At 33.6% G+C, this 20,626-nt stretch overlaps 1 protein-coding gene across 2 annotated transcripts in view; it reads left to right on the plus strand.

Annotated features, from left to right (window-relative positions):
* LOC149065832 (N-acetylneuraminate (7)9-O-acetyltransferase) overlaps positions 1–20,626 on the plus strand; it is a 74,995-nt gene that overhangs the window by 6,036 nt on the left and 48,333 nt on the right. The window contains exons 3-5 of one of the 2 annotated variants that reach the window (XM_089254050.1): positions 6,788–6,977; positions 12,286–12,608; positions 14,690–14,795. In XM_089254050.1, coding sequence (XP_089110176.1) covers positions 6,788–6,977; positions 12,286–12,608; positions 14,690–14,795 — 619 coding nt within the window. Of the gene's footprint in view, positions 1–6,787; positions 6,978–12,262; positions 12,609–14,689; positions 14,796–20,626 lie in introns of those variants that run through there. The other variant, XM_089254051.1, reaches the window with a different exon arrangement.

A 20,626-nucleotide genomic window follows, 5' to 3' on the forward strand; every position in this document is an offset into this window, starting at 1 on the left:
GCAGATGTGATAAAAAATTTCAGCACTTCATTTTGGTATTGAAATGTATGCAAGGCCTTGTAAAAGGATCAGCTTTGTTTCACATTAGAAGCACGTCACACGCTGAATTTCAATCAAAAATCAAGTGTTCCTGAGTAGTGCTTTTACAAATATTCAGAAAATCTGCTAAATTTTAAGTGGCTAATTTTGTTTTATTTAATTTTTGGGTCGTACTCCAATCTCCATCTTCTAGCTGAAATTTTCTTGTTTTAACCTGACAAACCACCTTTGAACAATTGATTCACCTGAAGTATCATCTTCATAGATTTCAAAAATACTCCTGAAGGTGTGAGCAGCACTTACATTACTTAAGGCAAATGCCTGAAGTACAACTGTGAATGGGGAACAGGGAAATACATCTATATCAGGGGTGGCCAACTAGCTTGTGAGCTAATTTTTTGTGGCCCACAATGAGGTAAAATTACAGTGTGTTAAATTTATTTTCTTATTATTTAAGCCATCATTTTCCACAACAGATTACCTACATTCATTAATTCTAGGGACGATAATAATCAGATATGTTCTCACCACACTACCTTTTCCTACTACATGTATTTCTCTTAAAGTTTGTTATGGGCATTTTTATCACATTTCTTTCTGCCACCTCATTGGGAAGTTGTTTTTTAGTGGTCTCTGTATTTGTTGCTGAGCTTATTTTTTGTGTTCTGCTCCCAGTGACGAAACTTTTTTGAAGTGGATGCCAACTCACAATGACATCTCAAAATTACAACCAACTATATATATAGGCTGTGCAGACCCTAATAATTCCAAAGAGCAGATATGTGTCATATGGGAGGGTCAGGTTCATATTGTTCAGCCATTTTTTGTGTCAAAAACGGAGAAGCAGTCATCTTTGAATTTTGATACCATCCAATATTAGTTGGTGGTATTTCATATTAAAGCAGACTAACACTTTCTCAAACAAAAATACCAATACTCTGTTCCAAGAAGGTAACTCAAGTAATAAGACTACATGTACCACAAGAATTTTTTCCCGTGCAATCTCATAGACGTACAGGAGCATGTATGGTAATGGTGCATTTGCACATCTTTTCACATATACAGTTAGTCTGCCTGGTTCATGTGAAGCTTGTCTATTTTTATCTTTGTGCCATCATGGGCAGTCAATGATAGTCAATACTATCCACATGACTGGCTTTTGGCACTCTGTCCATCCCAACAATAAAACTCCTCTCGAAGTCTACTGGTGCATGAATCAATTCCTTGAGTATCTATTCGACCTGTGCAGGCCCCCACAGATTGTGAAATCAGGAGTAAAGGATAAAAATAATTGCAGAAAAATGTAGAAAAAATGTTTTATCTGTAAAATTCAAACTATGGGTGCAATTGAATGGACTAATTTGCAAAAGAAAGAGTAATTTTTTGCAGCATTGCATCTACTAGCTGGGAACCAGAAAAAAATGGATATGTATCAGTTCATGAAGAAGTAGAGCCCAGGGTAAAATTTTAATGACTAAATTGATCGTTTTTCACTATATTACTAAGGGCAGACACAAATCTGCTAGTTTTCTGGGTCCTTTTACTTGTGCAGCTTATACACCAAAGTTTTGTCTCTGACCATTATGTTGGTCCTTGAGCAGCAAGAATTTGGCCACCCCTGATCTAAATTAACACTTTATAAGTATACTAGTTGATACCTGCGGCTTTGCTCACATGGATTTGGAAATCTGAAGATTATGCTTTGATGATTCACCCATGTATATCATTAGGACCTCTCACGAGCCCCTTATGGGTTGAATTTTCAGAAATTCTATCTCAGTATCTATATCATAAAATATAATACTGTCCCTCCTTAGTGAGTCTTTACATCGTGAAATAAAACTACTGACTAAATTTTGTATTTATAATAGCTTCAGTAATTTTGGCTCAGCAATGATTGCTCCATATAACCTTCAAACCCTTTTATGACCCCCCCCCCTTAAGGGTTGAATTTAAAAAAAAAAGAAAGCCTTAGTGATTCTTTACATCATGAAATGTAACTGCTAAACAAATTTCATATTTGTAGCTTCAGTATTTTTGGCTCAGCATGATTTCTTTATGTAACCTTTGAACCTTCCATGACCCCTTAGGGGTTGAATTTCGAAAAAAAAAAACCTCTTTAGTGAGTCTTTACATCATGAAATAAAGCTGCTGACCAAATTTCATGTTTGTAGCTTCAGCGATGATAAATCAGTGAATCAGTCAGTCAGGACATGTCATTTTATATAAGCTATATAGATCAAAACTTCCCCTATTCGTGGTAAAAGAGCACTGAAGATCTCAATAAGTGAAGAAATATCCAACATAAGAAAGCTCAAACTGCACAAATCAAAGCCCCATACAGCAGTTTTAAGGCAGATGAACCCCTCCCCCCCAACCCCATATTCTGTGGAAATAATGAGTAGAGCCCGGAGGTTCAGGCGAAATGCCATAAATGCCTTTTTTTGCCTATTTTCAAACTGTTTTGGTAAAAATGCCTTTTTTGAAGTTTTCCTGCCATAAATGCCTATTTTAGCATGCTTCATAATATATCGTTTTTGAGCATTGAGAACAAAAGAATTGCTGTTTTTCAAATTTTCCAACTCTCTTGGTACGAATTATCATCAGAAAACCACACCTTCCCCCATCCTTTCCAGTACCATTTAAATGTGAATAAGTGAATAAGAAATCTGAGAGATTGAGAAGTTAGTGTTGCTGTGACTTTGCTTTGACCGGATGGTGTTAGATGTGAATGATTTTGTTTCAGATAAGCACAACCCATGTTAGGAAAGCAGAGGAAAATTATAAATTTTTGTTTCCCACATGCTTCACATAAAAATGTCTCGCTCAGACATTGGGCTGTATTGTATAAGTATAGCTGACCGATGACTATCCCAAGAGGTCATCAATTGATGTTGTCATGGCTTACACAAGGCAGGGTAGGAAAAGACAGGGCTCTGTGTCCCATGTTATTCTGCTGATTTTGTTTTTTATACCATAATGTACTGCAAAAAACTGAGGCTATTTATTTTATATACATTATTTAGTATTCGATTAAATTTACCAGTCGCCCTCGGGTTTGTGGCAGATGCAGCCACACAGGAGCCCCGCGCTTGAAGGAGTCCAGCATACTTGGTAATATAAAAAAACTTAATATTTTTATACACTAGAACGAGGTAGCTGTGTTTCAACTATAGAAATGATAATGATCATTCCAAATAATACAACAAATAAATGAGAATTATTCGCAACTTATAGTCTCACAGATCATTTTCTCTACGGCTCCACGTCTAGTAATCGTGGTCCTGGAATTGACCTAATAATGAGGGTCTACTGACATTTTATTTTGGGCTTGAAATTAGTTTAACTTGCGTTATAACGCAGTTATTATAAATCTTATATAAAGCAGCAAATGGTATTGAATGCAATCAATTTTTTAACTAGTTTTTAGACCCTTAATACCTTAGTTTTAGTTATTTTTTCTTTTTTGCATAAATTATAAATCCTTTTTTTTAGTGCCTATTTTAGGCATTTATAGTACCTTTTTGCCTGCTTATTTTGACCATTTTTAGTGCCTAAACTGCCGGGATCTAATAATAAATATAGTTATCAAAAAGTTCAGCACCGCAGGCCATGTATTGAAAACCCTTGGTTTAAGTATAAGCAGTAGTTTGTTGAGAGAGTTACAATTGAAAAGCTTAAATTTCTATAAATAAATCCAGTTGCTTGAACAGCATTTAATAAATTTATCAATTTCTTAAAATAAATTACATTATTAATATTGTTCAAACTGTAAAGAATCACCCCCACTGTTGCAGCTACAAATGTGTGAAAGAGCATATAACAATTTATATAAAGTTTAAAACCGTTATACAGGGTGATTAAAATTGTTAGTCTATAGCACTATCTCTGCAACCATTGACTTAAGAAGTATACTTATTACAAAAAATTTTGAAATGATATGCAGTTTCTTAAACTATTATAACTTATTTGGGGGGGTCGTATACACACAAAAAAAATTTTAGTGTGTGAAAAAATCCAACTACTGAAATGTATAACCTGCTCTGGAAAAGCCATTTGCAAAAAAAATTGTATTTTTAAATGCAGTATTTAGGAAAATATTTGGCTTTTAAGCATTATATTATTATTTCAGGATTTATTGCCAATGATTGAAGGTGTTCACAAATATTAAAAACATAAATTCAAAGTGTAAAAATTCTTTATTTTTTATTATTTTTATTTTGATGAATATTGCATTTGAAAATATGAAATATTTTGTAAATACCAGGGTTTAAGCTACGGTCGCATTTTTTGCAAAATGCAAAAGAAAATCGTATAATGCGAAAGAAGTAGTAGCCACTTTCGCAAAAATGCGTACAGGAGGTACGAAACAAGTAGACATCCAATCATTAATCATTACATTAGCATTGTAGCATTTTGCTAAAGCTTTTCCCCCCCATTTTCGCTTTTTTGCGAAAGGAATTTTTTATCCAGCTTAAACCCTGGTAAATACCTTTTCAGAGCAGGATTCATATTTCACTAATTAGACCTTTTAGCACACAGGGACTCTATGAAAAGTTATTTATTTTTTTGCATGTATGTCTTTTAAATAATCTGACAATACTGGGAGCATTTGCAAAAAGTTGGGTGACAGAATTCTTTAAATGCTTATATCTCAGGAACTACATACACAACACAAGTTAAAAGCAATGGTATCGTCAGATGAATGTTGCAAAGATGCATTCAATGATACCACTCCGGTTTCAACATCTCTTCCGAACTGGGCACCAGGCCTGCTGCCCTGATTTGTAACAAATTGTTTTCCATTATATCTCGAGCAGTTCACAACAAAAATGGACTACATTGGTATCGTTTGTTAGCTATTCTCATGGAGGCTGGAACATATATGCTCATATTGCTAAAGCAACGCCAATCATTTGAATGGTATTGCCCAGCAACACCAATCATCATTCAAATATAGCTCATACCTCCCTCAGTTTGGACAATGAGGGGACCAAAAACGGGACATTTTTGTTGAATGTGTGACGTATGGTCTTCTTACATATCAAAGTAAACATTATGTTCATTACTCGAGCAATACCAAACATTTTTGACTTCCGGCATCTTTGACTATTCTAAAGACAAAGAAGATGATAACGACATCATTTCACTACTTCAGCACTTACCATACTATTCAAAGCACAAAAAATGCATTCACGTCAAAACTTGGGGCCATGTCTATGACAGTCTACCCCAATTTTCATGTGTATGGTCCATTGAAAACTCTCTCATATCATTTTAAGAAACTACATACATCATTTGAAAGCTTTTTGTTATTGGAAGTAAATGATAGTCGAATGGACAAACAATTTGAATCACCCTGCACATTTCAATTCATTCATTAATCCCTTCATGTACTGGCTTTTGGCTAGACATTCTAATGATCTGTATTTAAAGTATCCACGATAAATCTGAAAATCTGGTTTTCTTGTTCACATGTTAGAAATTGAAGGGGGAAATTAGATTACTCTTTTTTTTTCACCTTCCTCTATGTGTTCTCTTTCTCTCACACATATGTAGTAGAAAGATACATTATGTGTGGGGGAATCACTAAACAGGAGTATAGAAAGAATGGGAAAGGAAAAAAAACTTCTGTTCATTGGGTTACAATGGAGCTTTGTGATGATGAGCAAAGAGGTAAAGATAACAGATAGAGCTAGATTTCGACATTATGCATGAGAGCTATGCATTTCTACTATTTGCGCTGGGCTGAGATATCTTGTCCCTGATCATTAAGGGGTTAATACTGTAATGTGTAGCTGTGTAACGCCTGATCGTTATACTCGAAACCCCATTTTATTATCTCATTTTAGCATATTACCAATTATTGTATAACTATTAATTCAATTATAATAATAGTTAAGAACTGAGTAATAATAGTAAAACTAAATAATAGTAAAACTAAATAATAGTAAAACTAAATAATAGTAAAACTAAATAATAGTAAAACTAAATAATAGTAAAACTAAATAATAGTAAAACTAAATAATAGTAAAACTAAATAATAGTAAAAGAACTGAGAATTCATTTTCTATTTGCTTTATTAAAATTATTTGTTTTGTAGTTTTTTTTTTTTTTTGTCTTTCTGTCTTTGTATGTTTTTGTGTTTTGTCTAATAAAAAAAAATCCCACAAATTTATTCATTTTGTGTTTTTATTTTACTATTTATTCACTTTTATTTTGTGATTTTTGCACTTTTTTCTGTGTCAAAAAATAGACATAAATTTATCACAGTATTTTAGAACTAAATTTTGGAAATTGCATAAAATAACACTTCAAAAGAAAAATATTCAATGGTATTTATCAAATATTCCAAACACATTTGACAATTATGTGTAATTGGCAGTAAAATTCATAAATTCTTTCATATTTATCAAATTTACCAATCAAATTTAAGAATTATGCGCAATCAGTGGTAAAATGATATTTTTTTCAGCATTTATGAAATTTGTCGACTATAAATTTGGGTATCATGTATAATCTCCTGTAAACATGATAAAAATTAAGAGATATTTATCAAACTTATACCGAAGCAATTGTCAATTATGTGTAATCACAGATTTATCACATTTACCATAACACATATTCTTCAAAATGTAACCTCAATTTTTATGTAATAAATCTATATTAACTCTATTCCTTATATTTTGTTATGTTCATTTTTATTTTATGTAAAGATATATTTATAATTACTTCAATTTTTCTTTAGTGATTCACAGAGATGTATGCGGTATATTGCTTATTGGGGTGGTAAAACGCATCTAGTCTTTATTGGTGATTCAAGAATAAGGCAATTATATCATGCTTTTGTTCAGCAAATTGACCATGAGTATATTGCCACAACAAAGACAGTTCATGAAGACATGCATTTTGGTAATGAGGAACTGAAAATATCAGTAGTAAGTTTCAATTCATTTCAAGTTGGTCAAAAGTTTAACGCATTGACACACTTCAATTATAATTTTACCGAGTAGATCTATACTCAATGTTTCATGCAATTTTATTTTATCTGCCAAAAAACATTTACAATACATTGTGCTTTTTTTTATTTTTCGGCCCTCAAAAGGTTGAATAATTGTTTTATTATGATTTTGTCTGAGAGACATGAAAAAGTATCTGAAGCAGTAGGCGATGAAAAGTATTTATCTTTTAAATAGACAGTAAAGTAATACTAATAAAATAACCAAGAGTTCAGGTTAATTCATTTATGTAGTCTCTAAAAATATAGATTCTCAAGTATGCCAATACAAACATGCCAACACAGCGACAAGTTGCCAAAACATTGTAATTTTTCATCTCAATATCTCGATGAATGTTGCATTTAAAAGTAAGGAAATATTTGCAAATAACTTCTCAAAGCCGGTTATACTCTTCACCAATTAAAAGTTTCAGCAAATGGGGACTGTATTAAAAATTTATTTTTCTATTTTTATCTATACAACCTCAGAAAATTGTGACATTTTAAAAAACTATTATTTAAAAAAAAAATTTATAATTTTAAGTACACTTCTCTAAAGACAATGGTCATGTGATGCAGACAGTCCTACAAACAAACAATTTGAAACACCCTGCTTAGTAAGGGGTCAATATATAAACCAATGGTGTGTATGGTGGTTTTGCGTGTGCAACAAAATCTTCAACACGTGCAGCTACACACATGCCCAACTTATCACTGCAAGTAGCTACACAAAACAAAAACAACTCAAGTGACTACAGCTGACACTGAGTAAGAAGACTAGGCGTGACCAAAGGTTGTTCTCTAATAGTTCTTTTTTAAAGCGAATTTTCATGATTTCTTTCATTCAACATAATTCACTTAGAGAAAGAGAGACAGTTTTTTCTCAGCTCAAGATATATCAAGGAAACAGTCTCCGCCAAGGCTTGGACTCCTGTTGGTTCTGTTAATATCCAGAAAATATCTGTTTCCTTGATAATTCACTTATTTACAAAATTATATAACATAAATATTGAAATTATATAAATTGTCTTTCATGACTTTCATTCAAAAATTTGCTGAGTGATTAATTAAAGCAATCATGTGAAAGTGTGGCATAGGCTGGTTGAGCCATTGAGGAATGATTAAGTATTTATCATTAGAGGAAAAACAAATTTTCTGCATATAATCTGCATTGACCAATAATCCACATATGCAAATTTTTCTACTTGGAATAAAAAAAAATTTATTGTCCACAGAAGAATATAATCTGCATTTATTTATTATCTGCATTTTTATTATCTGCATAAATTTTTGTAGAAAAAGTTTTAATTTTTTTTCTACTCTCATCTATACACCATCAGTAAATCTTTAAAAAATTCTCAAAATATTTTTCTATTCCAACCTCTCTGAAAAAAAAACCTGCTAATCATATGCATCAGTGGGCTATATAATTTGCACTAAGAAATTTAGATTTTTTTCTTCATATAATCTTCAGGTTATATGTAGAATAATGCTGTGATTGTCCATTGTTAATCATTTTGATTCAATTAATGGATATTCATTTCTTATATACAGGGTGTCCCGTAAGTGCTAGCATGACCTTTATCTCATCAGCCATCTGTCGTAGAGGTACAGTTTCAGTTTAAAAATTACCCTGTACTTGTTTTAAGAGTGAAAATACAGTGTGTAGCAAAATGAAAAATCTAAATTTTTATACTGTCCCCCTGTGCTCTAACTTCCAATTGAAAAGTTATTGCCCTGTCTCTCCTAGTGCCAACAAAAAAAATACCATGTTTCTAAGTGCAATATTCACAGAGATATTCGAATTAAAAAAATGGAGGAAATTTGGGAAAGAATTGTGTAAAATGCAGAAAAACCGTTTTACCTGCATTTTACACATAGATATAATCATAGATCGTGCATGCAGGGTTGCTTTTTGTTTCCTACACCTAACCACGTGACGAGAGGGTACTTTCATGAGCGGTGAGAAGAAATTCTTTGTTATTCCAATGGCCACTCCTTGGATGGACACTGAGTGTTTAAGAAATCGCTCAATATGCCGAAATCCAGCTGTGCTTTTGGTTGCAATGTGCGATTTATTAACGGTGGCAAGATTACCTTCCACAGGCGAGTTAAATTTCCTTTTCGTATTAATACTTATTAATTGGATGTTTTGTTCCGCAAAGTGTCCCACTGATAGAGGATTGGTGCTCAATTTCTGTTCCAATGAAGCTTTTTTTGCTTTGTTATGCATTAAAATACATTATTTAGATAAATAATAATGTTTATTGTCATTGTACGGGGTGATTATAAAAAAACTATCCCGACATATGGGCCCCTAACTATCAAAAATTAGAAAAAAGGAATTAATATTTTTAAAAATTTCTGTTAATTTAAATGCATTTTGAAGGATGGTAACACTCTCGAAATTTCTAGGGAAGAAAATTTTTGTGTCCTTTCCAAAGGTTGATCTTGCGTACTATCAACCTGGAAAAAAAATGAAAAATAAGAGGAAAAACAAGACATTTATACTACAAAAATAAAATTACTGCACTAATTTTGATTAGGAATTTCATCTGTGAAATTTAGGTACTGTATACTTATTGCTCATGTATATTAAAATGCGCTTTATTTCCGCTTTGAAATAAAGCCACGAATAACACGAATCTAAATTTTCTTCACTCATTACAAGAAATTTGTCACCAACTACAAAGATAGTGAGCCAAGTTATGGACACTATGTTCTTGTTATTCAACTTGTCACATGGGGGGGCATGCTTGAAAAAAAAGAGGGGACCGGACAATAGGAAGCACAGTCTAGTTAATCCTATATCTATGATTTAACGCTGTTCTTTCCCAAATTTCCTTAGTTTTTTAATTCGAATATCTCTGTGAATATTGCACTTAGAAACATAGAATTTTTTTTGTTGCCATCAGAAAGACAGGGCAACAACTTTTCAATTGGAAGTTAGAGCACAGGGGGACCATATAAACATTTAGATATTTTTTTTTTCACACTTTATTTTCACTCTCAAAACTGGTACAGGGTAATTCTTGAATGCCTGTTGAGCATTTTTTAAATTGGAATCATACTTCGATGATGGATGATTGATGAGATAAAGGTCATTCTAGCACTTACAGGACACCCTGTATATCTGTACCACTACCCTCCCTTGCCTTTTTCTTCATGTTAGTGCCTCTGGTCGAAACATGTTTTAAACAAGCAAGTTTGTATTTATTCGCAATCACCTATACTCAAACAAATATTAAATCAACTCTTTGTGTGTGTGTGTGTGTGTGCGCGCGCAAATTGTGTATGTCTTACTCCATAGAATAAGACCTGTGGTAATTTGCAGAAACTGCGGGAACATCACTTCAGCCATTTTTAACATTTTCCTCAACATTGCTCATACTGATACTTTAGGATCAGTGGTTGTGCATCCTTCATGTGTCTAGGACCACATGTGTGATTTTTCACAAGGGTAACAGGTGATAACATCTAAATTGATTGTCAAAAATGGCTACTTCTTCAACTGATATAACTACTGCCTTAATATTATGGCATATCAACTTGCTAGTAATTGCTCGACTGCCAAGAATATGTGTGGCAGACAAACACTGAGATGGGGAACCACTGTTTTAGATGAATTTGACATATCTTCAATACGAATTTTAAAAGCAAAATTTGTAATTTTTTTGAAAAATTAAATAATTTTAGTCTCAAATTTTTTTTTTTTTTTTTTTTGTTCTTTGAGATCCAGTGGTTGCACATTACTGCAAAATATCCATCAGTCACTACTTCTAATAATACAGTGAAACTCGTATATAATGATACCATCTAATTCTATAACAATAATAACACTGTGTATAACAATATTACTCTGTGTACTACCTCCATAGCAGTAATGTATATGTTACTGCCAAAGCCCGAAATGCAGCCAATTCGCTAATTGGCGAGAGTTTTGGCAAAAGTCTGATTTGCAGAAATGATTTGGGCTTTGGCCGGCTAATTCACGAAGTAGCCAGAGATCTCTGGTCAAAGTTTGATGTAAAACGATCCGGTAGGCGCCAAATCCATTTTTTTTATCGCCAGCGTGTGATACGTGGCTATATATATAGTATCTGTGTTTGATTAGCTCCATGTGAGAGAAAATAAATGTGAAATTCGAGAGAAAGACTATAAAAATAATAAAATATAGACATATATAGTTTTTTCATGTAGTAAATTTTGAAGAAGAAAAAATTATTACTGTATTGTGACTGTGATATGATGAGTTATCATAGGTAACATGGACATAATTATCATAATAAAATAAACCAAATGGAGACGACCTCGAATCATGCCTTTTCTTTTTGGACTTCTTCCAGGGATCTCTGACCACTTTGCCTACTGGCTAACCAAAGCTCAAAATTTGAACTTTGGCCAGGTCAATTTACAATTAAATTGGCCAATTTTTGGCTTTAGATATATACAGTATTGCTATATATGTTACTGCCAATCAAATCCCTTCTAACTTATAACAATAAATCTCTTGTAACAATGGTTTCTTTTTGGTCTCTTGAAAAATTTTATATGAAATTTTACTGTAAATTTCACCTGTGTTGATAAGAATTTTTAAAATAAATTTACCTTTGAATTTGAAATTGGTGATATAGTGCATTTATAGTTGAAGAAAAATTTTTGGCAGCAAAAAAATGTATTCATTCATATCATTAAAAATTTAAATAATCAAATTGCACTCAAGATCTTGCAATGCATACAGGGTGATCCAAAAATAACTGAAAAAGTTAGACTTCAATAATTTTAAATGTATGGAAAGTAGCACAACTAGATTTTCACAGAAAGGCGTGGGATTTTTTTCTGTAGCGAAAAATGTATTGCCAGAATTACTACATTTGCCAGCAACAGGTGGTGCTTTAATGTTGCTGATAGTTTGTACAATAGCCAATCTGGTTAAATAGTGACAGATAACGCCTCCGTGATTGCTACAGTGTGCCACCTGTTGTTAGCAAATTTAACTATTTCTGAAAATAAAATATTTTATTATTTTTAAAGAAATCTCATATCATTCTGTGCATTTCTGTGGAAACTGCATTGTGCTACTGCTTTTTGAATTATTGAATTTTTATTTTTTCTGAGACTTTTGGATCAAATGGTATATTTTACTTCATCCATAGCAAATTGATTTTAGTAAAGTATACATCTTAAGCCTTTGCTATCAGAACAAGCATAAGAATTACATATTAGTTTCCAACATAATTTTTTTTAAGGATTTTTTGTGGAGACCAATGGTTGATGAGTCAATGATGAAGGTATATAGAACTTGGCTTTCTTCTGGTCAAAAGCAACCATCGCTCATAGTTACTGGAAGTGCAACTTGGGCCATCAAGTCAAGTAATGCTAGTTTAGAATCCTTGGAAAGTTACAAACTGAATCTGACAAGCTTGGCTTCACTTTTTAATCTTATGGATTCAAATACTAAAATTCTATGGGTTCTTCAAGATCCAGTTTTACCTGAAAAATTGAATCCTTCAAGACAAGCAATAACTAATGAACAAATTGATTTATACAACAAGGCTGCAATGGAGCGATTGTAAGCAATATATGTTATTTTTTCACTTGTAAGAGATTTTCCACCATAATGTATAATTGTTTTGTGCAAATGCATATGGGTACATGATAAAGCCCACTGTAATTTTCAAATCTGCGAATCCGCGAACGGTGAAGAGAAAGGATGTCAAAGCTCCCATTATTTTGGATGAACAATAAAACGGCTTGGACTATGAAAACACTTTTCCTGGATTGGTTTAAACTGTGTTTCATTCCGGAACTCTTAAGAGTTGAATGGTGTCACTATCCCGGATGCAAGTATTGTCACCGATTTGGGAATTCTCATTGACGAACGGCTTAGGTTTTCTAAACATTGTTCAGCGGTGGTCAAAAAAGCGAATAGAATACTTGGTTTGATTTTCAAAAAGGTCTCTTTGCGTTCTCCTAAAGTCATTCTTCCGCTTTTTCTAGGCTTAGTTCGTCCTGGACCGGAGTATGCTGTAAGGTTTTGGAGACCATACCTACAGAGGGACATAGACTTGGTTGAAGGGGTGCAGAGAAGAGCTACGCATGTCCTTATTGGCACATGGGGCTTGAGTTATGAAGAGAGACTTAATTTTTTAAATGTTTACATTGAATGAACGCAGGTGTTGGGGAGATATGATCGAAGTGTTCAAAATTTTCAACGGGATGGACCATGAACTTTTAGTGCACTGCCAATTGACTGCTTTTACAAGGGGACACCAGTATAGATTGGTAGTGCCTGAGTGGCGCAGTGGTAAAGATGCTTGTCTTCCACTATGAAGGTTACCATCAAGGTCCATGGGTTCGAATCCGGGCATAGAACATTAAAAGCAAGTTCTTTACCTACCGAGCCTAGGGCGACCACAGATGGATGGAGCCTTCATTTCCCACCCAACTCCACTGGTTGGAAATTGCTGTATGGCGATATATGACCGGAGTTGGTGTGCGGTGTAGTAGTAGTATAGATTGGTAAGGGACAGTGCGAGGTTATGGTGTCACGGGGAATTTTTCTCTATCAGGGTTGTTAATAAATGGAATAGCTTACCCCGGAGGTAGTGAATTGTAACACAATTGACACGTTTAAAAAAAAATACGATAAGCATGTTTCTGTAAATCGAGAAGCTATCCATACTTAGAATAAGACAACCATAATATTCTTTATGGGCATTGTATAATATTTTATCATGTGTATATATTGTTTATAATTTGTGTTAATTGCATTTTTATTTAATTGGGTTGCTGTATTTTTGAAGTATATGACATCCATATTTGTTATGGGCAAATTTTTCTCAGCCACCTTGTTGGACATTTTGTCTGTTGTGGCATTGTATTTGTATTTGACATTACTATCTTGTGCCATTTCATATCGCTCTGAAAGTGCATTTCTTTGAACTGTATCACTATATATATATACACACACACATATATATATATATACCATTTAAGAAGGCGGCCTATGTGATAAGATTACGTAAGGTTGCATATTTGGCTTTGTGGGGATGCATAGAGATCACAACATGCACATGTGTATTACTGCAAGTAATCTTGCTAGGCATATGATTCTTTGATTCCCTCTACTGGTAGTCTGTCTGATTACTTGTTTAGCTTTTCTCGATACTTTCGAAGCATACAGTCTCTGCGACAGGAGCAAGGCATGAAAGAAATTTTAAGCAAAGGTATAACAAAAATATGGTACAGTTGATGCTGATTTTTATGAACTGGTACAAACCTGAACAACTAGTTTGCATAAAATCAAACGTTTGTGAGAAATATGTTCTCAAAGGAATGGCGTATTGTTTAGAACCAGAAGACTAGTTCATAAAAATGTGTGGTTCATAAAATCGAGTGTCGACTGTAATAGCAGTTTAAAATAATATTGTATTTAATAGATATTGTATTAATAGATTTATATAGTAAAAGATATCGCTGTATCAATATTCTTTAACATAAGATTTAAAAGCAATTCCAAATAAGATTTGAAAAAAATAGCATTTTAAAGAAACTCTCAAGTCTCAATTTAGTGAAGTTTCACTGCATTATGATTTATTATGGTTATAGAATTTAAAATATTTATTAATAGCTTTTTCTTTTTAATTTTAGGAAATACAGCCATGCTCACATATGGAGTTCTTCAAGATTGGTTTTTCAGGGTTTGAACCAAGATGAAGCAGATGGACTCCATACTAGCAATTCTGCTTTGAATTTTGTAAAAGTCTTGATGATTATATTTCAGTTTCCAATATTTGAGCTTTGGAATACCTGATTTTATTACAGCACCTTTACTAATGAATTTTCGCCAACAAATATTGTGAATGTATAATATAGATCCCAGCAAAAAGTCTCAAAAACTGGAATCTTTGTTTGCATGTATGAAATGCGTAAAAGAGATAACAAATTTATTTTTTTAATCAACCACCACCCCTCTTCAAGCTTCCACCATCATTCTTTTGCCTCTTTTGTGTAATTAACTTGTTAAATTGCTATCTCTTGTTCTCTTAAATTAAAAAGAAAGAAAAACAAATAGGGTCGAACTTAGTTGATTCAAAGTTCAAGGGGGGACAGTAAAAAAATGCAAATTATTCAAATTATCAAATTTATCAATATGGGATAACTATTTTTCCATTAAAAAATTGAAAACTCTTAATAATTATGAAAATGTATTGTATGCTACCACTTACTATGTCAGTTTCTTCTATGTTGCAACTGGTAATTATATAAAACCTAAATGATCACAAACTTTCATTTGTAATTTCCATTTTTTTTATTTTGGGTGCTCCACACTTCACCAATATCTATATTATCCATATGTTCACCTCAGTTTTTTCTTAGAGTTAAATTAGAGGTATGAACCTTGTTTGGGCGTAGTGAAAAATGTTGCTAAACATTGATATTCCAAAATAAACAAGCAATTTTGCTAGAGAGACATGAATTTCCAACACATTTTACTAGACAATTCAGCACTCCATCTTTTAAACATTCTCTCCATTTATTTATGCAATATTGTTGGCCCAAGACCTATACAAGAGAACACGGTAGATTTGTACACATATGCTTTGTAACATTTGACAAGAAATCGGAGATCGTGGGGAGTTAACAATAGTAGAGGGGAGCTTGTTCCATTCAAATATAGTATTGAAAAAGAAACTGAATTTAAAACAATCTGTAGAGGAAAAAATAGGTTTTAATTTTTTGGGGTGGTCAAGTCTATTGGAAACATAGGAAGGCTTAGTCAGAATACTGGACGTATCGAAATTTAAATAATCATGAATAATCTTATAAAGCATGAAACTCACATACACACGCATAGGATTTCTGAATTCCAGACATTTTGAAGCCTTAAGAATGGGAAATGAGATTTCCCAAGAATTCTGAAATTCCCAAAATCCCTTATTTGCAGTGGAACCCTATGTATATGACGTTTAGGTTAAGCCTCAATTATTCTCTATACTTTTTAATCTTAAAATATTTCATTTATTTGCCACCGATAACTTCTATTACTTGATATTTCCACTTGGACTCTAATCCCAAATTTTCTTTACGGGTCTGCTAATAAGGAACATGCACACGCACAAAATATCAGTTTTTTCTTTCACTTCCTAGTAGAATTTCCTTTGGTTGCGGTGCTTTACTAGCTGGCTGTGTCAAATCCACTGTTCATAATGTTAAAATAAATATGTGGTTCCCATTGTCAAAAGGAGGAGCAGTGGTTGCTCAAGACATTAAATCAACAATTAAACCAAATTAAAATTCAGAAATCAAAATCTCATACAAAGCTCACACCTAGGGTCTAAAACACTTCTGACGCCATCGGAACAAGGCATAGTTTCCCTCAGATAAATTTCATGCAAAGTTAATCAAAAAGTCATCTAGAATTTCATAACTGATGCAATTTAATAACAAGGTAATCAATATAAACTGTCACACACACCCTAGGTTCCCCCCCCCCCATTCAAAGAGCCAATTTCAGCTTACGATTATGTGCTACAACATTTCAGGGTGTCACCCAGAGGAGTACGTCAGGAGGCATCCATATTCCTCCAAAGATCAAAAATTTAAAATATTTTGAGTATTTTTGTAAACAATTAAAATAATGAAAGAAAATTAATATATATACTATCTCAGTAAATTTCTATAGATTTAAAATTCTTTTTTGAAGGTTTGTAACTCAAAATTTTGTCTTTGGAAAAGATTCTTTCCGGATCAAAGATTGTTAGTTAATATAATATAATCGTATTATCCCCCCCCCCCATTCGAAGAGCCTATATCATCTTGCAATTGTGTGTTATGACAATTCAATTTGCCACAGGCCTATGCCAGGGGGCATACAGAACCCATGCCCCCACGAAAGATGATGAAAATTTTTTAATATTTTGAGTATTTTTGCAAACAGTCAAAATAGTGAATTAATAGACACACACACATATGGTTTCTTAATTTATATATTTATTTTTAAAAAATTTGAAGGTTAGTTACTCAAAATATTGTCTTTGTAAAATATTTCTTATGTGTGATGACACAAAAGATCTATCAGGAATAAAGTGAACGTAAAGGTTTTGGAAATCCTTGCATCAAAGGGTGAATTGGGCACATATTCCTGTGTAATGTGCCCAGGGCTGGATTAACTATTAAACAAAATAAGCGTGTGCTTAATGCATCAGGAGAAAAGGGCACCATAAAAAATGATCAAATAGTTAGTACATTGTTTTTAAATTTACTAGTTTTTTCCCAGCATCAACCATCCAGTAAAAAATTCTAAAATTTTAAGAGCACTTGATTGTGCAGTTGAAGATTTTTATCGTAAGGTTGACCATGACCACAACTAAAAAAGGGCAGGGGAGGATCTGTTTCCCGGGTGCTGGACCAGCAAGGGCATCAAGTTTATTTTTTAATGTTGAAAATTACGTGGAAGGGTGCCAAAATACACATACATATATAATAAAATAATAATGCAGGTACAGACACGCAAGCGACAGTAAATTTTCATTTCTAGTTGCTGCTCTAAGGTTGACACAAAGCAGAGAGAGAAACTAAGTTAATTTTGAACCAGAACTCACATTAATGCTCAGTTTTTGGATTGAGAGATTTTGCTTTATTTCCATAAAGTAAGCCCAGAGCTGCTTCAACAGCATCATACTCCCCCTCAGATAAAACATTTTTCTGAGACCCCCTTTCTAGCTATACAGGGTGTCCTGTAAGTGCTAATGCAGCCTTATCTCATCAACCGTCCGTCGGAGAGGTATAGCTTTAATTTAAAAAATGCTCAAATAGCATTCCAAAAATCACCCTGTACCAGTTTTGAGAGTGAAAATACAGTGCTTTTTTTCAATGGTCGGCTGATGCGAAGATGAATTGAGAAACAGAAGAACATTCAACTGCCCTTGCGGAGAATCAAACCATCGTCCTCTCACTTTCCCAGTGAGCACCTTAGACTACAAAGGCAACAAATATCTCAATCATTCTTTAGAGCTTGTGTGCATTGAACGGGAACATAAATGGACGGTCATACCTACGATGAATGGTTGAGGAGATAAAGGCTGCACTGACACTTAAAGGACACCCTGTATATACATGACTACCACACAATTTGCATACTCAACTCTCTTTAAAATTTTAACCAGATCAAATTATCTTCCCGGCACTCGAGGCTCTCCAGCCGTAGTATCACAGGCTCCGGGAAGAAGATTCTTTTGACCCCCCACCTCACAAAATACTTGCTTAACAAAATTTGCATACTTATACTAGAAAATTGTAAACAAATCTAATTGTCAGAGGGGAGGATGCATTAAGGTCTAAAATAGGGGGAGGGCAAGAAAAAACTAGAGTGCTTAGGGACATAATATGGGTTAGCCCTGAATATACTGACACTTCTGGTTGCTGTCCTGGTACCAAGTCCTAAAGTTTGTTGTAGTTTTACCAGGCTCTGTAAAAAAACATATAAATTCATGTTTTTCCTGTTGCAGACAGAATTAAATTGCACAGCACTCTCAATTTACACTGAACAAAAGAAAAAAAAAACAGGATGATGCCTTACATTTTCTTTATACATAGCTTTGATTCCATATATATATATATAAATTTTTTATAAATAACGTGATCCTCACGTATTCCCAAGGGATCAGCATGATCCGTCCAGGGAATTTTTTAGTGTTACTAAATGTCCATGCCCAAACCGGGATTCAAACTCAGACCTGCACAATGAGAGGCTTGTTCCCTAACCACTCAACTGCCAGGCGGCAGTCTGCAGCATATATGCTTGCCTATACTATAATATCTTCACAATTATGATGATCAAATTAGGCTAGGTTAGCACACTGCTCTGATAAAAACAATGATTCATACATATTAAAGCAAAATAAAAATTCAAGAATTTCCTCAGGTTTCATTGTATAATCTTCAGTCCCCAATTTTCATCTTCCATCATATTCACCCCTGGACCACTAAGCCCCTCCTCAAAGGCATTGGCTTGTTTTTACAGGTGATCCCAAGTCTTGATAAATAATTTTGACAGTGTTGTGTGGATTTGTGATCAATAACCCCTTTACGATCACTGACAAAATATTTCATCCAAAAGCCAGTGGAATAAATTTAAAATTCTCTGTGGTTTCTTTCCTCTTTCTTCTTCGCTTTATAGTAACCTTATCAACTGAAGTTGTTTTTCTTCCGACACACCTGTTAATAATTTTTTCCCCTCACATATAATGTATGTTTTTACTATGTACATATAAGAGCATAAGAAAACACATAAAGTGAGGGTGAAAAGGGACTCAAAAAATACTCTCTTATCTACTTATCTCTATTATACTTTCCCTTTTATAATTTTTTCTTTCTTTCTTTTTCTAACGTGCAATTAAGATAGGATAAGGTTACCAGATTTATCATCAATTTGCCAAATGGAGATAATCCAAATCTGTTGCCAAAAGCTTGTACATGAAGTAGGTAAAGACCATTTGCTAACCTTGTCAAAAGTGTGGACATCACCAAAATATCCCCTCAAAGACTGATAACACCTCCTCTTCCTCCCTTTTCTCTTTAAAAATGTTTCAGATTTTCAGAAATTATTCTCCCACTTGTATATCACTGTTCTTTTTTCGGTATTTGAAGCCATTCAGCTTGAAACGCCAATCATGACCACTCCACTTAAAAGTAAAAAAACAGCCCCCACCCACCTTGCATTCGCTGCTTGATCTTTCCTGTGTTCAGACCCCATACAAAAGAGTGTCTAGCTTTGGACATTGCCATCTTTTCCTGATCTTTATCTCTCTAAGACTGCTTAAAAAGCAGAGTCGTATATCATGGCTATTTAATATATAGCCCTGTCTAACTTTCATTCTTGGCTTCTCTACGCCTACAATTGTGAAACAGCCTGTCATTGTGATTCAGGTGGAGAGAAAAATCAGTCAAAGATCACAACAGGCCCAAATCACAACCACATGCTTTTTTTAGATTTTATCTCTTGTGTTCATCTCTCATGTCTCAGCTTCTTCAAACATGGTCATAATAATTAGTCCCATAAAAGAGCTACCTTTTTCTTCGCTTAGTTTTTAGAATTGGAAACCCTTTTCCTATGTTTTTTTCTCAATCTATTCTTTCCCCCCACCCCCGCCTTAATTTCTTTTCCTAGTGATGCTATTCTATAGAAGATTAATTAACCTTTCAACAAATGTTCCCCATTGATGTTTTTAAAACTTTTTATATTTCATTTTAAGTATTACTTTGTCACAGCAATAGTGATTTTCCAAATTTTCTCGGGATTTCTGGAATGGGAAATCATAAAAATTTGCAATAACAGGTTCACCAGAAACCTTACACACACACACACACACACCCAAACTTTCATATCTCCTGAGTAGCCTTTACATCTGCCATTGGCAAATGCTGATGAAATTCGGAAAAACTCCAGCTGCCCATGGAAAGACGAAAGCCAGTTTGTGTGAGACTGATAACAAGCGTTGCTTCTCACAGCCACAACAAAAAGAGTTTAGATTTTGTTGGGTTGATAGTAATTTTTTTAATGTGTTTTATCCTATATTTTAGAAA

The sequence above is a fragment of the Pholcus phalangioides genome, unplaced genomic scaffold (assembly GCF_987345545.1).
Source record: "Pholcus phalangioides strain wild (caught in Gottingen) unplaced genomic scaffold, Ppha-v1.0 ptg000039l_1, whole genome shotgun sequence".
NCBI lineage: Eukaryota > Metazoa > Arthropoda > Arachnida > Araneae > Pholcidae > Pholcus > Pholcus phalangioides.